The 18,118-nt window shown below is 37.7% G+C and overlaps 1 protein-coding gene across 3 annotated transcripts in view; it reads right to left on the bottom strand.

Annotated features, from left to right (window-relative positions):
• Positions 1-1,091: 1,091 nt before the first annotated feature.
• The window catches only part of ZNHIT6 (zinc finger HIT-type containing 6), a 31,102-nt gene continuing 14,075 nt past the window's right edge, over positions 1,092-18,118 (bottom strand). For 2 of the 3 annotated variants that reach the window (XM_079313305.1, XM_079313306.1), the window contains 2 exons: positions 5,484-5,608; positions 1,092-1,369 (listed from right to left, as the gene is read on the bottom strand). In XM_079313305.1, the coding sequence (XP_079169431.1) occupies positions 1,284-1,369; positions 5,484-5,608 (211 nt within the window). In that variant the 3' untranslated portion in view covers positions 1,092-1,283. Of the gene's footprint in view, positions 4,963-5,426; positions 5,609-18,118 lie in introns of all 3 variants that reach the window. The other variant, XM_079313304.1, reaches the window with a different exon arrangement.

Here is an 18,118-nt window from a genome sequence, read left to right as displayed (position 1 = left end):
CTCAAACTTTGAACATCTCAAAAATCTTTTCCATGCAGCATGACTGGTGAGGACCCAGCAGCCTGGTGCCCTGAATCCCAGACTGAGTCCAGAAGCCTAAACTCTCTCCTGTACTGCCACAGCCTCCTGCTACCTCCATGAATTCCTTTACTGCTTTCTGTTGTGTTTCTACCTACAACATCAGCCCTGGCAGAAAGACACTTAGGACTGAAATACCACCTTCATGGCAATGCAGCACACACCCAGGCCACCAACACACAAAGATCCTTGTCTCAAGCAGGAGACAGAGCCTGGGAACTAAGGCAGCAGCAACCTCAGAGAGCTGTTCAGGGTGATTATGTCCTGAAGACTGTACAAATGCTGGCTTGGGCAGACCCTTGTGAAATGATGGCAAAGGCTAATGCTGGTTCCTGAGAGTGCCCTGGTGCAGTGGGGAGAGGGGCTCACCTGGCTTGCACCACTTGTGGCATTGCTGTTCTCATCCTCTAACAGACCCCACAGGTACAGGGGACTTGGATACAGGATAAGTTGTCTGTGATCTAGGAATCTTTTCAGAAGTCAACAACTCTCAGCAGACAATACAGTAATTATTTTTCCTTTATGATTCACTTAAGTAGGCAAATTTAGCTGATATGCCAGTAAGTATTTACAATACCTAACTTCAGTAGGTACTAGGGATATGAGATGCATAACACAAGCATTCTTTAGATGACCAGTGTTATTTGCACTAGTGCCAGCTTATGCATCCATTTCTATGGATTAAAAAACCCATGCTAATTTAGAAGAATTGGAGAGAAGACTAAACACACTGCAACATGCCACCCTGAAACAGACTGACCTGTCCATTAACACATGAAACAAGACAAAATCAAATGTTACACAGAAATACTGTAAAAGGAAATTGATCTAATGAAATAACTGTACTTTTTTTCCAGTGAATTTAAGCATTAAGACTCAAATCCACATATAAATACAAATACGCAATCAGATATTTAAACCCAAAAATTTGGCACTTAGCTGGTTAGGGAAAAAGGAAAAACAATGGTGCAATTAAAGACTGCAATTAAATTAGAATATTTTTTTTCTGGAACCACAATGCCCCATCCTTTTATTTACATCCCAAAATATGCATTACAAAATCCAAAAATAGTCAATCACTTTGAGAGTGCTACCTTCAGTAAATGAAGTTAAGCCAAACCTCTAGGAACTTAGTTGTATTAAAAAAATTAAATTAAATAATAAAAAAATAAAAGCTCATTCCACCCTCTTCTCTCAAAGAACTGTCATGAACTGTCCCGAATCTCCCCTTCTTCCACAGAGGAAAGGGATGAACTTTCACTGTCTGAGTTCTCTGCAGCTTCACTGCCATCTGAGGATACAGAACACAAAAAACAAACAAGCAATTAGTTTCAGCAATGTTGTTTGCTCATCAAATAGAAGGAGTTTGGTATCTTCTTTTCCTTTTAATCACTCTTTTCCTTAGGACAGCTATTTCATAAGACAACCAGTTTCATGACCTAGAATAAAGCCCTGGAAAGGATCTCATTGTAAAAGGAGAAAGCAAAACAATGTTGAGAATTCCTTTTACCTTTTAAATCTTGGTCTTTCAGTCAAATAGGAAAGCAGAGTATATATCCCCCCACTATAGATCTACTCAGAATTTTAAATTATTCTTTTGGCTTGTTTTAAATGCTGTTTTCTGGGATGTTGCAGACATATATCACAACTGTACTGAATTTTAAATAATTTACACTTTTCTCAGCATTTCAGTTAAGATGTAAAACTACAGAGAAACTGGAAATGGAAAATTAAACTGAAGTAGCTTTGTGCTTCTTCCACATGTTCTAGCATCCCAAAGACAGTGATAAGCTATGTAAGTCCATAAGCTAAGGCTGGTGGAGTTCAAGGTGCACAATAATTTGTGCTTTAAGGCATGGCTATTGTGCTCTGCTGAGATCATATAGTGGAACTCATCTCTAAAACTGGTCTTCAGCTCACACCCCACAGATCCTTCTTTAACAAGCACTGACCCTGGTCACCTTGTGCTGAAGTCATCAAATGCCACTCAAGCAGCACAAAAATAAACTACAGCAAAGCAGGCCCATGATTCACACTCTGCTCTCATTGTTATTTTCAGTATTTGATCTATGAGTTTGAAGATGTTTTTGAGCATTTAGCATCAAAGGTCTCATTAAGAGAATGTTACCAAAAGGCAGTTGATGAAGTATAGCTACTGTCTGGTCAAGATAAGTTCTTCAGTTGGCAAACATGGATAATACACAGGACACAGTGTGCACCTGTACAGTTTCCAAGGAATTTGTTCAAAAAAATAGAAGCATTTCACCCAGAAACATCAGAGGTCACATTTTGTCTACATTAAATCTAGTGTATAATCAATTAACATTTATATGCCAGATATGTACTGAGTAATGCACAAAGTAAGGCCTGTGAAAGCTTCCATAATCCCCTGCTATCTTCAGCCATGACTGACCTTGTATGCTGAAATCAGAGCACCTGTAGCTTCTGCTGTTAGGCAAGTCAAGCATCAAAACATCACATAAAAGAATGTGGCAATCTTCTGGCTCACAGCAACACTCAACAGACAGATTTTACTTCTGTCTGTCTCAGTAATATTTAACAGGAATTACAGATTGTCTTCACTAAAAAAGAGGATATTTGTATGGTGCTGATAGCATTGCCTATAAATTAAGATTGCCCAATTCTTCTCACCATAAAACTGTCTGCAGTTTACTTATAATGTAAAATTTAAACCCTGAGTAAAAGTCTTTCAGTGGCAGTTTCCCTCCTCAATCTTTATTTTCCTTATGTAGTTGGAAGTTTCAGCCAAAATACTTCAGCCATTTCTGAAGAGAAGGATAGGAAAAATAGGCTTTATACTCATTAAATCCTAGCAATTTCTCTTTGAAGGTGTCCAGCTATCCCCCAGTCCTTGAATCTCAGGAGAATGGTGATGTTCCCCCAGATTGTGCTTGTTGCTGAGGCTATGAAAACTTGACTCTGTTCTTCCTGGGGAAGGGGGTTGATCTGAGATTGCTCAGGAAGGAAACAGTATTTTAGCAATTCCTGCAAGACTTTGCTTCTTGTTCTAGCCTGGGTCCCTTGCAAACAGGGTCAGCAGGGCTATGGCTGCCTGAGCCCCCATGCCCAGCAGACACCACTCATCAGTGTGGCAGCTGTCTGCCTGGAATGCAAAGGGAGGACAAGTGTCCCTCTGGGCGTGCCAGGAGGCAGAGGGGAAAGCAGCACTGGTGGCAATAGGATCAGCAGGATGGATGGCTTGGGAGGAGCGGGCCACAGAAAGCCATACATGGCAAAGAAACTGGGCTGCAACAAACACAGAGGATGCTGCAGCAGAAAGGTCACTTTTTGGGAGATGGGAAGGGGCTAAAATACTTCTCTGATCTCCCTGTATAGGCTGGAGGTTAACAAAAGATTTGCACTCTTGGCAATTATCTGCGAATGCAACTGCTAAAGCAAACTAAAAACTCCTATATTCTGTAAAGATTACATACAAAAGAAAAGCACAATGATTGTGACACACTAAAATGGTACTTTGTCTTCAGGCAAAAAAATCCTTCAACTTTTATTTCATGTTGTGAACATGCTTTTCCTCAAAGAATCTAAAATTACTGTCACAGGCTTCTACTCTGAACACAAAATATACCAAGAACACAGGTTCCCAACCTAACTCAAGGCTGAAGCTGATTATCAATATCTTAACCAAAAAGATGACAATATGTTATAATAAAAGTTGTGAATCATGGTATTTTTTCCATTAGCTGCAACTTTTGCTATGTCATACCTAAGACACCTTAACAGGGAGCTATTAAATTCATTTTTATGGAATCTATAGAAACAGTTGAAACAACAACACAAATCAATGGCTCCCAAAACCTGAAATGGCTGTTAGTGTTCTCAGAATCCCTGCAGGGATGACTATCAGATGATTCCTGCAGCAGAGGAAGGTTACTGTCCTCAAGACACACATTTGCAGTGTCCTGTGATAGAGCTGTTGGCACTTCCCTGCTATTACTGGCTCTCTCTTCCTCTCCTCTTCTGCCTTTCACAGAGTCAGGTAAGTGCTACAGCAGCATGACCTCAAAATACCATTGTTCAATCAACACCTGAATCTTTACCCTTAAAAGGACAATCTCCCTATTAGCTCAGAAGACAATGACAACCCTATACAGATTAAGTACATGAGACAATCAATTGTAATTCCCTCCTGACTTCTAAATTATAGGGGTACAGCTGAGCACTGAAAAGCAAGCTCCTGGACAAAGAAATACTGGATAAACTCAAAAGCACCTAGCTCCATGTACTGCAGTGTGTGCACTCCCAGGGTGTGCATCACAGGGCCCAGTTACTCACACCTGATCCCCCAGGGTGCTCTCTCTCTCTCTCAGAAGCCCCTGCAGAGCATAGCACAAGGAATTTTTGCATGCCCTATCTTTGGGTGCAGACTGCTCTCACTTAGGGGATCACTCAGTGTAATCTAGCCAGAACAGCTCCATGGAGTCCAGAATTGCTGGTACAATATTCTCAGTTCCATGTTCCATCAGTCAAATTACACACATAGAGTGCCATGACTGAGCAGCTGCAGGGAAATAGTAATTGCAAATATATCTCAAAGCTTTTCTGCAAAAATCTGTAAGAATCAGAGGCTGGCCCATCACTGAAAATTACAGGATATGATAACAAAGGTCACTAGGTGAGGGACTAGGAGATGAGAACTGATTCCCTATTTCAACAGCTGAAATATCTTACAGCAATCTTTTAGCTCCAAAAACAGATGCTGGGATATGAGGCTTTTATACTGGGGAGAAAAATGGAAATTAACTTAAAAACTAAAAGCAAATTCCTGGTAGATCTGGATTCTCTTCGAAATTAACTCCAAGATTATAGTTTTTCCCTCAACAAAGTAATTTTTAAAAGATAACACTGTGCTTTTAGCCCACCCAAGAAGTAACTTTGCCATTATTCTAATAACTATCTCACAACTTAGAATTATTTGTTCAATGTTAGAAGCTATGCTAGGAAATAGTGGAGAATGATTCCTTTGCATGATTAACAGGTTCACTTAAAACTCGTCTTCCCCAGACAGTCTTGACACTTCAGAAATAATCAACTCTGTCAAGCTTTGCAACATAATAATAGTAATAAAAAAGCACAAGTCTGAATAATATAGTTGTTTCGACTTAGTGGCTAAAAATATATAAAAATTCCTGGAAAGCAGCAGCAAACAAAGTTAGAAAAAACACATCCAATACAGCTCATAAATGTATATGCCATCAGCCAGCAGTTCTAAGACAAGAGCATTCTTAACACCTTTTTCTACAGAAATCTTGTAGCTTCAGAAGGAAATACAAGACACATGGCTCATTCCTGCCAATATCCTTAACTACTGTTCATGTAACTAAAATATCCAAGTATAACATAATAAGAAATAAATATATGCTCACCTTGGCCAAGAACCACCATGTCATTCTTCAGTGCTTTCAAGACCACAAATAATGTTGGATACTCAATTATTACTTTGCCTTTCAGATTGTCTAGAAGGCTTCTACTGGCATCCAGTTCATTGTACCTTAAAAATAACAGGAAGTTTACTTTGGATTTTAATACTAGCAAGGGCATAATGTAAATTTACTGTGGGGAAAAAAAAAATAATAAAAGGCTTTCTGGCATTTCACATGATTATCAGGTGATACCATGTCCAGAAGAATTACCTTATAATTCAAATTAAATATACAATCTTATTCTCCAACTCCATAATTATTTTAAATCTTCTTAATATCTAAGCATAAAAACCAAAAGAATTAAAGTCAAAATTCTCTAAGAGTTCAAAATTTTTATTATTTATAATAAAATATTTATAATTTATTATAAATTATTTATTATTAATGAGTATCTTGAGCAAATCAGATAAAGACACAGGGCTATCAAAATTGATACATTTATCAAAATCTGATTCTAAATTAAAAATAACATTTTTTACTTATGAGCTTTAACACTATAGGTTTAATTTAGTTGGTTAGTAGTGTACCTTATTTATCACATTTGCTTATGAACTACCAGTGAAGCCCTAAGAAGTTGAAATAAAAAGCTTATCTGAACAACTACTAAAGCACAGTCACACTGGAGCACTCAGAGCTGTTTCTGTAGGAGAGATATCCTTGCCCTGATTCAGGAGCATTGCAGCATAATTTGTAAAAGACACTGCAACAACCTCCCTGTCACAGCAAATCTCTGCTCACAGCAGCATCAGGAGAAGCTGCCTGCAGGAATCCCCACAATGTGTGTGCTCCAGAGGCTCCACAGGACTGGGATGTGCAGCCCCTCCCAGGAGAGGGCTCCTCTTCAGCCCAGAGTAAAACCAGGTACATAACAAATGATACCACAGTAATGAAAAGTAAACTGAGCAGCCTCTCCACAGTTACTCTCTCAAACTGTAATGTTCTCTCCCAGCTCTTTAACTACAAATCTGGATGTGGGATTTTGTGGAAAGGAAGGGGCATTTCAAAGGCTTCTGCAAGTGGGACCGTGTTGCTTTCACTTGCCATAACTGAGGCATCCAAAGGATGCTCTGATATTATTACGCTGCAATCTGAGTTATGCAATTCTTTCTGTAAGCAGCCTTATTAAATTATCACTAAGCTATTGTATCAGCTAAGGGCAAATGAAGTTCAAAACCAAAATATACTGTAGGCAGTATGTGGGGTATTTCCCATAGCTGCTCTACCTCCTCTGATCATTAACATATTATACAGTCGTGTCTTCTTTTGCCAAAATCAACATGGGAGAGGTGAAGGAAATTATATACTTTATGATGTAAAATAATGTGTAATTAAAAGCAGTACACTAGGAGTCAGCACACAAGAATAATATTGGAGGTAAACCAGAAACTGAGTTCCTGGGATTTAAGGGAAACTTAGTTTGAGCAAAAATTCTCTCATATTCAACTTCAAATCATCATGAAAATATTTGGTTTCATGTTTCTCTCAAGCCAAAGTAATTATGATCCCTTCTTACTGAAACCTTTTAAAAGGGATAGTATATTACAAGTCTTATTGAATGAATGCATTCATAAATTGTGGATTAACACACATGAACAGAAACATATCTACTGCTTTATTTACAGTACTTTAAATGCAAACTATGGCAATACCTTTCCTTTGGCAAGGACCTCAACACATTCCTTTCTGGTTAAGCAAACATTTACCACCAAGAGGCTAAAGTAATTCACATGCCACAATACACTTTCCATTATCTCATATTTTAGACAAAACATCTTTAGCGTCCAGCTTGGCATAAGATAAAACATTTGTACTTAAAACTATTTTATGATAGTAAATTACTGAAGTGTTAGATCATTGAGTCAGAGCTTTATCTTTTTTTGTTAAAGTAAATTTTATTGGTTGACAGTGACAGGAAAAATATCTACATTTTTAGTTTATAATGTGGGCCATAAATTTCAGGAAGCTTAATGTTTCTCTTATTTAAACTTGTCTGTTACTGTGTATATTATCCAAAATGACCCCAGTCTACCACATTTCATATACAAGTGCAAGTTGAGGCTTTCTGCTAATTCACCTGTCAGGCTCTTCCTTGACTGCATGCTTACGAGATCTCAAAAGAAAATTATTATTTGTGACATCAAATCCCAAGTCTATTGAAGAACAGCTCCTGAGCAAGACTGATTTTTTGGGTTATCTCAGAAAGATCAGGTCATGATAAAAATCTTTTGAATTTCATCCCCCAACTAGAACAAAGTCATACATCAGAGGGTGAACAAGAGAGACCTGTGGGCAAAAGGAGACTGCCCTGTAGGGCTTGACCAGAAGCCCACAAACACACACACACTCACATTTCTAATTTTTACTAATGAAAACACTAGTTCTGTTTGGAAAAAAATGGAATGAAATGGAATTTTTTTTACAAGCCTTGTAATTTCCTAGAGTGATTATTCAGCAGAATGAGCTGAGGATGCAGAGTAACACTGCATAATAGGCCCTTCCATGTATGTGCAGCAAATTGGTCTCACTGCAAACGGGAGACAGAACAGGGAGAACAGCACAATCAGGTATTACCAGATATCCTTTTATCACCACTTTCACCCACTGGTTTTGTATCACTGGGATTGCATAGTCAGCATGAGAAGAACCCATAAGGAGCTGTAACCTTTTTCAAACCCAGCCTCCACTGTGCACTTCAACTGACAACCCAGTGAAATGAAGAACAACCAGTGTAAGTCTATCCTTTCTCTTGGACTCCTCCTTGCTCCAGGACCACCTGCAGGAATCAACCCAGCTGAGGCTGTCATCCTAAATGAGCACCTTCAGCCCTTCATGCCAGGATGGATTTGAGATAAGCTTGGCTCCAAACTGACCATGCCCACAGAACCATTGCCTTAACACCAATTTTCACATGTTTCTTTTTCTCTGCTTTTTCCTTTCTCCCACTGTCCCATCCATGCAAATCGTCTGTACTATGGCTTCCTGACCCCTATATTCAGCAGGACTTCTCTTGGTATGCCCCCTCTCCATCTTCTTTTCTTCCTGGTATTTACTTTCCACATATTTCTCTTTCTCTTCCTTATGTTCCCTCAGCCTGAACAACACCCACCATCTAATAATACACTTTCCTGATTATTTTCTTGCCCCAAGCAAAGCTTTATGCCCATGTCGCAAAGCAATAAATAGGCCTGGATTTTTTCTTAATAAGAAATGACTCCATTTATAAGGACCACAAAGAGATGATCTTAGCAAACAACCGCTTTTGATTTTAGCTGGAATGAAAAAACAATAACTGCTTTTTGAAGAAACAAAATTAAGTAGTATTTGCCTGCTAGCAGGCAGTTTAAAAGCCTACAAAAATTGTGACAATTGAGAAAATTTAGCAAGATTCAGCAATTCCACATCAGCTCCCATATGAACTATTATATTTGCTCTCTGAACAGTTGCTACCTTTCACAAAATACTGAAATTAATGTGGCTCTGCACTTCTGATAGCTCCTGTGAGTTTCTGCTAAGGCTGGTTTCACTATCTATAGTTATTCCACCACCTTCCAGGAATTCAGCAATTCAGACTGCTAATCTGTCTCCCACAGGCAGGAATGCCACATTAGGTCACTGCACCACAACAAGCTCTCCTCAAATGGAGCCCATGGCTATCATCACAGTGGTGTAACTTGTCTCCATGAATTCAGACAGCAGGAAATTCCCTGCTGATCAGGTTTTCCTGAATGTCATCTACAGGAACTTTTTATTATTTAATAATAATAATAAAAAAATCTGCAATCTGGAATTAAAGATAAATTGCAGCCATGTTAGTTGTTTAGTTTGGTCTTCTAGACATTGAAAAGAGAACAAACAAGCTTTAGCCATCTAAATAATTGCAAATATTATCAAAAAGTGGATTTGTGTAATGACATTCATGATTTCCCTGTGAGAGTGATCAACTAAGCTGCTTGCACATATTTTACACCAAGATGACTTTTCTTCCTAGAACTGAGTGGAAACATCGAGGTATTTGCTTGGCATAACTCAGATCCAATAAATCACGCTATCTATTTTGAGCCTAGTCCTAAAAATCCACAACCAAGCTTATGCTAACATATGGGAAGAAAAAAGGATTTTTTTTCACCAGACAGAAGAGAGTTGCATTTCCTAGGTATCTGCATATGCCTAGAAGGGGGCAAAGACTGGGTACAGCTTTTAAAGTCTCTCCCAAGCACTCATTCTGAAGTGCTGCAGTACAGCAAAGATAATAACTAACAGATGGACTTTCATTCCTAAGTGGTGAATAACCTCTTCGTGTGGTTATGATTTGGTGAAGATGGAAGTAGAGAAATGCTCTCTTGAATTAGGTATGAAAGGAAAATTGTATGGCAGAAAGCAAATACAATGTATTGAAATAAATGAAATTTATTTATATTTAACTTTGTCACTAGAATTGTGACATTCTAAAAAACATAAACCAGTGAATTTTATTAGTCCAGGTACATGACAAAATCAGAAAACTCAATGAGCAAAACAGCAGAGATCTTAGAAACAAACAAACAAACAAAAACCCCCTCAACTTGCCATAACACTTCATTTTTAACTAATTCTTATCAACAGCAAAACAATACGAATACTCTCCCAGAACACTCTTTCAAGAAAAGAGAATGGAAACCTAGTTCAAGTTAATATTTTAATATGAAAAAAATACACTACAGTTTACAGGAGTATGTAAAACCTGCAAGCTCCTCCTTCCACTCTGGGTTACGTTTCTTCTCCCGGTCTAAGACCTCCACAATTTGCCTCAATAGGGGATAATTAACCTCTCCTTCATATTACTGATACCTGCATAACTTAATCAATACCAGTACAGACAAGATGCCTGGCCAAACCCTTTTCAAGTCAAATCCCTATCTTAAGTAACATTTACATCTAAAATGTGTTTTTTCAGGGGAAACAAACAAACAAAAAAAAAATTAGGACAAGAAACCTTATCTTATCAACCATTTGGACCACAAGCCCTTCTAGGAACCAACTACAAAAGAAAAGGAAGAAACATTGCCAGCATAGCAGGAAAGCATATTGGACTCATCACTATCTCCTAACTACACCTACATTCACAGAGTACATAAAGGCACAGCCAATTAATGAGAAAATTATGAAGCTGCTCCTTCTCCTTGTCATATTTCAGCCATAGCTCATTCTCAAACAATAACCATATTGACAAACTGTAACAATCCAAGGTCTCCTCTCTTTTATGACTGCAAGAGGCTCTGCATAGACTAGAGAAGTCTAAGAACTGTTGAAAAGTCAAGTGAAAAATGGGCGAAAGAAAAACTGAACTCACAAACCTCCCTTTTACAGCAAACATATTTTAAGAAATTTAAACATCCTGGAAGAAAGAAAAAAAAAGTAATATCCAAGTGATGGTAGTAGGAACAACAACTGTCACCTACATTATTTGACACAATAGTAGATGACCAAAAAATCTCATTGTTTGCTCACTTCTACCCTAGAAAATACACAAAACAGTTAATGGCAAGGAGAGAGAAGCAAAGTAAGAGTACAAGTATGTCACCATAGACACACAAAGGCTGTCCCTGTTTAAGCCTCTTGAGAATGAGGCAATTGCACAAAGGAAAAAAAGCACAGTAGAAGTTGTTTCATGGCAGTAATGGAAAAATATATCAATTGATGGCAAAACCCATAAAGCAGATAAGGCAACTGCTTCAACAATTTAGTGGACTGAGCTTTAAGAGTGATGTGGTAAAAAGATCCAGGGTCACAATAATGATCTAAAGATTAACTGAAGTACAGAACATTCTGCATCTTTTAGTTATAAAAAAAAGTACAACAAAACAAAAGGAAAATGTGAAACCATCAAATGTCAGTCTCTTGCATTTGGCAGAATTTGGTGCAAAGAATACAGAAATAAAGTGATACTGAATTTCAAGAATGCAAATACTTTCCCCATCTCATAAGACATAATGAACAAAAAGAACAAAAATCCAGCTGCAAATAAAGACGTTATAATTCAAGTGCATCACGGCAACAGTTCTTTACACACATTGGAATTTACTTACTTGATGAAGCCAGGCAGCTTCACAAACTGTTCACAAGCTCAATGTTTACAACTCTTTAAATATTATACAGCTGACATATGAAAAAAATGTAAACCACAATCATGTAAGGCCACTATATGACTTGGATAAAGAAACAAAACAGCCTGAGTTAACACTAGCCAGAAGACTTAATGTGAATATGGAATTTCACAAGGGAAAAGTTCTGATTAATAAGACAGTGAGCTGGCTACTGCAGATGAATGCCATAAGTTTCAAAAACTGAAAAGGTACCAGTGGCATATTTAGAACCACTAAAAGCTGTGCATAGTTCCCCAAAAATGCAGAGAAGTCAAAATATGAAACTTGCACCACTAATACAACACTGGCATGGTCACAGGGAAAAAGCCAATGTCATAAATCTACTTTAATGACAGCATACTGATACACAGCCCATGAAACCCAACCGTAAATGATTTTAGAGGTACAAGTTGTACCAAGGAGTATCAAAGGATGCAACAAAAAACTCTTATTACATCAAGTTCAGAAAACTAATACATCAAATCTTATTTGACAAATTAACGTAAGCAAACAGTATATTGCCAAAATAAACAAATATAAAACTGATGAGGAATCAGTCACTGTAAATCTGCAATACTTTCCCTACTATGCTTGGGTTAATCTAATGAACCACCACTTCAGGAAGAATTGATCCTTCTCTAATTTTGAATCCCCAAAACGCAAGTATTAACTTCCAATGGAGAGAGCCTAAATACCTTTAACACTGTATTGAATGGTGGAAAATATTCACAAATTTTATACTTATTTTCATGTGAATCACAGTACCATAAACATTCCATTAGTGTAACAGGTTACCAATGCCTTACAATGAAAAGAAAAAGCTACGAAGTAAAGAAAACAAATTATTCTCCTGGGAAACAAGCAGGAAGGTCAATTCCCTGCTTGGCAACGTTGAAACAATCAGCCTCTAGCTCACTTCCCTCAAAAGAGAGAAAAAAGAGAGGGATTCCCCTTTGGCAGGATCAGGAGGAAATTACAGCTTTTCTCCTTCCTGACAAGAACATGAAGAAGTTGTCCTCTCCTCTGTCTCTTTAAAAACACTGATGGCTATGCTGCCATGTTTTCACAGTGCTGCAGTTTCCAAGCTCAGCCTATCACTGTGACTGTCCAGGGCAGAGTCTGTATCTTTGCTTCTAGAAGCCTTTTCAGCCTTCCCATTCTCCTGGCTCCTGAAATCAAGGAACTATGCTAACTTTAAGTCAGCATCTCACTGTTTTGGTATTTTTTTCTTCCAAGAAATCAGCAGCAAATCCACTTTCTCCTTCAGAAAAATATATTAACAGCAACCCACAGAGTTGATTCAAGCCCCTCAATAGATTTCACAACTTATTCTATACTGGAATAGGACAAATAGTTTGAACTGAGTCACTGGCTCTACAGCTCATTTTCACCAACTCCTTCCCTCAGTCAAGGGGCTACAGATTATTCAGCAGGGTTTCTCCAACTACAGTATTGCAGGGTTTCTCCAACTATAGTATTTTCTTAAATTTCATAGCTTGTTTTCCTGGCTTCAAGTCTGCCTTATATGTGCGTGCTACACAGCAGACCAACTTCCATGAAGACTTTTTCCATACTATACATGTTACACACAGTAACTACACATATAGTTACACACATATAGAGGAGTTCCCCACTGTTCTCCAGTAGAAATGGCAGGCTGGAGCAAACTACAAGATTTGTTTTTGCAACAGTCTTTTCTAGCTGCACATTCTAAGAGAGGACAGAAAATTTGCCTGTGTATGTGCTGGGTAGGCTGTTCCCATGAGAAAAGAGGATACTGTGTACAGTTTTTCTGGTTTAGAATTTGGGGTCTATCTACTCTGCAAGCATGACATATCTGAGGTCTTCAGATCTGCCTGTGGTGCTTATAGAACACCAATACATGATTGGATAGGTAAAATTACTGGCTGAAGTCAATTATAACACTTTTATTGCTCTCTTCCCCCTCTTTACTTACATATTCCTCCTCTGCAAGTTGTCTGGATTGCTGCACTATTGACAGCAGAATTTTGGTGTGGAGGCTATGATTTCAAATAAATCTTTGTGCAATAAATGTCTCAGTCAGCAACTCTCTAGCTGGGACACTAGAAACCCTAATGCAATACCATTAATTATAAAACAGTTCATCCAAAAGAATTCAGCATGGATTACAAAACACTGGATTGTTACTTTAAAAAAACCAGGCGTCTACTGGTTCATAAAGGAATCCCTTTCAAGAAAAAAATGATTGCACAAGACAGTAAGATGGACAAACTCTGGGTTTTTTTGAAATCATCCCAAAAATCTTTTGAAAGGTCAGGTAATTGTAGTCAGACATCAGAAACATTTAGCTATGCATGCTACAGATTCTGACCGTACACACTTTATATACTCAGCAATGAGTAGTTTTTTACTTTCCATCTCTGTTGTGTAACAGAGGATTTCAATGAAGAATGTAAGTAGCTAAGAAGGAAAGTGACTGTTTTTTACAGTAAAAGCTGTGTAACCTGGCATCAGCTCCTCTGCATTGCTTTTGTCAGCAGAGAGACTGATGTTCAGATAAAGGAGCATGTGAAAAATGACACTGAAACAGCAGCAGTGACAAACTAGGAACCCTGAAATGACCTGCAGGAAAATGTAAAGAAGCATTCAGTAGGAAAAGCAAGAAGTTTTAATTTTAAAAACCTACAAACCAAAATCCAACAGTCTGGGGAAATACAGCAGTAAGTATTAATGCACAGGAGTGCTGTGTTTAAGACACAGACTACAGACCAAATTCTATTTCCCCTTGAACAGCACGAAGTCACCAGTGCCTGACTACAGTTGTGCAGTGAAGAATGACTATTGTAAGCTGGCTCCCTGCTTTTGTAAAGCTGGCAGAGCTGCTTTTGTGCCAGCTGCTGCAAGCTACAGAGGAGTAATGAATTCTACTGTCAATCTTCTGGCATAAGTTAAAGCCAGCTTGGGGTCTGTTCCAACTCATGCCAAGGCCAGCAGTACAGCCAAGGATTTGTATCCTTAATTCCTGTCTCATGCATATTGTCTACTACACAAATGTGAAAAGAAATTGCTTCCTAAGTAAGACTAGAGAATCATCAATAAAGCACACCACTTTTCAACATTTGCAGAAAATGCAAAGGAGGAAATAATGCCTGAAAAGTGCTAATGCTAGCACACTTGTTTTGCAAGATGAAGTAGAATTTTTGAAAGAAGGTCATAATACAATGATAAAAATATGATGCACCACATTAACAGCAGCAACTTTTTAAGGAAACTGAGTTATGTGTGAAAAGCAGAAAGCAAAGACGATAAGTTTTCTTGGTTTTAGATGAAGTTATTCACAAATGATAATGTAGAAGGAAGTACCCAAGGAAGAGAACATGAAAAATGAAGGAAAACATTAATAGATCAATACCTGAGGCTACCTTCAATGTATTTCAATAACATAATCTTAAAGTAACTGACAAAACAAGTATCTGATAGATATTTTTAAAGATAAGGAAATAAATACTCTAGATGTTACATTTAAAAATGTGGTTCCATTACATTTCTACCACTTTTTGAATTCCAGGATAATTTCCCAAAAGTCTGTTGGCTTATTTGCACATACTAAGGCAAAAAGTTTCACCTTCCTGAATCTATTACTGTGACTACTGCAACTTACTGATGTGATCTAACCCATAGTTATTTAAAAACAACAGACTACAAAAGAAAATTCTCTTTGAGCACAGAGCTAAGTCATCCAAGGAAATAACTCTCATTTCTGCCAGCTGATCTTGAGACAGGGAAGTGATCCAAAATTACTAACATCATCCAGCCTTCTGGAAAGCAACTGAATTCAATCAGTTAAAGCAAAAGAAGTGTTCCCCACCATAAAATAATGGCATTTAGTAGAGAAGAATCTCTGATACTTGTTTAGCAGATTTTCTTCCCTGTGGTCCACAAGAATTAAGTGACAAACATGCCATTATTCTCATGTGCCCCAGCCAGTGCCACCACAGACAGTTAAGAAGCCCCTTGATGCTGCAACTTGCACAAAAATCCTTTTGGTGTTTTTTGCTTTCTGTCTAACTGAAGCATGAGCTGCACCAGTACCACTGATACAGAAAACAATTCTACAACTGATTCTGTATCCATCCCTGTATGATGTGGCAGTTTTACGACAGGAAAGTGACAGGATACAGTCTGGTACAGTTCTGTACTCCATCTCCTTCATGGATTTGTTCCACTGAAAGCAGTGGCCTTTGCAAAACTCTTAAAGCCAATCAGACTCTATTTTCCAGGCACCTAAATATTCTGCAGTGCCTACTCCAACCTTCAAATCCCCAAAAAGTTTTCTCAAACAACACTCACACGCTACTCTGAATTAAAAAAAAAGAACATTCCTATATAAAAAAATCTAACAGAGATGTTTAAGAAAGCATTGTTTTTGAATTCTATTAAATCCAATGTGTGTGATTAAAGTGTCAACTATCTAAACCAGACTCATGCAAGATGTTACTGAACCCAGTAAAAGAGCTATTTAATTTGTGTGGTTTAACCTCATGTAGATTTATTTAATTATCCATGAAAGTATCTTCTGCAAATTAAGTTTAAGTTTTTCTCTTATTTCTCTTATATAAATAGGATCATCTTACATGATATGGCCGAGTAAATTAATTTCTCATTAAGTATGTGCAGTTACAAAACAACCTAATTCTGACTACTAACTTACTAGTAAAAATGACCAAGAATTTGTTTGATTTTGGGAAGGCCTGGTTGCTGTTTCAGTTTAGTTTGTCACACAAAGCCTGATAAGGCAGTTCTCAAGAAAAAGAAAAGGTGTATTTCTCAAATCACATTGGATAATTTGGCTGTTGCACCTTTCCTTTCCTTACTGGAAAAAACAATACTCTCACCATATGAAGGCACTTTAAAGGCATCTCAAATAAAGGTCTGAAGATAGTCAGGACATTAATTTATCCTGAAGAAAGAAAATACTACTTTATGAAAGAATGTAGACTACAAAAATCATCCAAGAGGCAGAAGTTAAACCTTTCTTGGAATAGTTACAGCTGAGGAGAGAATGGACACCAGCACTAACTAAATATTGCGTAACAGGTGAACGAAGCAAGCAGTACCAAATGGAAAACTTTCCAACCCATTCAAATGCACATTTTTTCCAAACTTCCTTTAAAACCAAAAGGTTTTAAATGAAGAAGAGTTATGCAATGCTTGTTTTTTGAAACCCTCCTTTGCAAGATTTTTCATAAAGTAAGTGTAGCAAATGAGAAGATAAACCAAGTGTAACAAGAGTTACAGAGCATGAGATGACAGGTAAAGCTGAGAAGACATGAGGAAACATTATGATTTAGGCCATCCCAATTAACTACCAGCATGCTATCAATTCATATGGAAAATAATTCTTACAAGCTGACTTTAGAGAAGAGAGAAGTAAGAACTTATCATGAAGTTCTCTTAGAACTGTCACCACTGATGGTAAAAGACATATTAAGAAAAAAGAAAGGACCATATTTGGCAGCTATCCATGATACCTGCACACCAGTGGCTTTCTGAAGTTCTACAGAATTCCTGTGAGAAAGCAAGATCAGTACTTAATGGCTAATTTGTATTTCTGGAGAAAGAATAAAAAACAAACCCAAAAATTTAAAGCATTCTACAAAAGACCTTCAAACTAAAATGATGATTTGCTGTGAAACACAGAAAACGGCCAAAACTAAACCACAAACTCCTGTTTCATAAACAATTGCAGGAAATACTAAAATCCTTCTGTAACATACTTATCTTAAAATTAGAAGACTAACATTTAATAATCCTGCTTAGATACTCTGAAACACCACTGCACTTTCTTAATAATAGAAAATTGTAATTATGAAAAGGATTTTTTCCCAAAAGGTTCTGCTAAGCCTAAAACCAACATCTGACACAACAACATATATTTACAACTTTTCTATAATCCAGTGCTCGGAGACAAGAAGTCTTTCTGGTGGGCACAGAAGCTGTAGATAACAAAACATTCATGTAGATTTTTATGTATGAATAGCTTACACCAATCCTACTCCTTCAGTCTGCCCACAAAGTAATGGAAGAGCATTTTGCCATACAGGAATATACAGCCTAACATCACCCAGAATGAGAAGGCACAGGATGAGAAATTACACTGAGCTGACAGTGGCACTCAAGGTTAACCAAACCAGCAGTTAACACTTCCCACTGTTATAGAAACACAGATAAATAAAGGTGAGAGAGCTCTGTCCCCACTGTTTTTGATCCAGAGGAAAGACACGGTACTTCCAATGCAATTCCAGGTATTGATTCATACAGTACAAACCAATACTTTCCAATTAATTTCCTTAAGGGTGAGGAACCAAATCAAAACAAATTCTCTCTTACTTAACTGTAAGGCAACTACAGTAAAAATCTGAATTCCCTGACAGAGCCTTTGTCACAACAACTGTGCCGAGAGCGCCTGCTGGC

The sequence above is a fragment of the Erithacus rubecula genome (assembly GCF_903797595.1).
Source record: "Erithacus rubecula genome assembly, chromosome: 10".
NCBI lineage: Eukaryota > Metazoa > Chordata > Aves > Passeriformes > Muscicapidae > Erithacus > Erithacus rubecula.
This window is presented reverse-complemented; position numbering and strand designations above follow the sequence as displayed.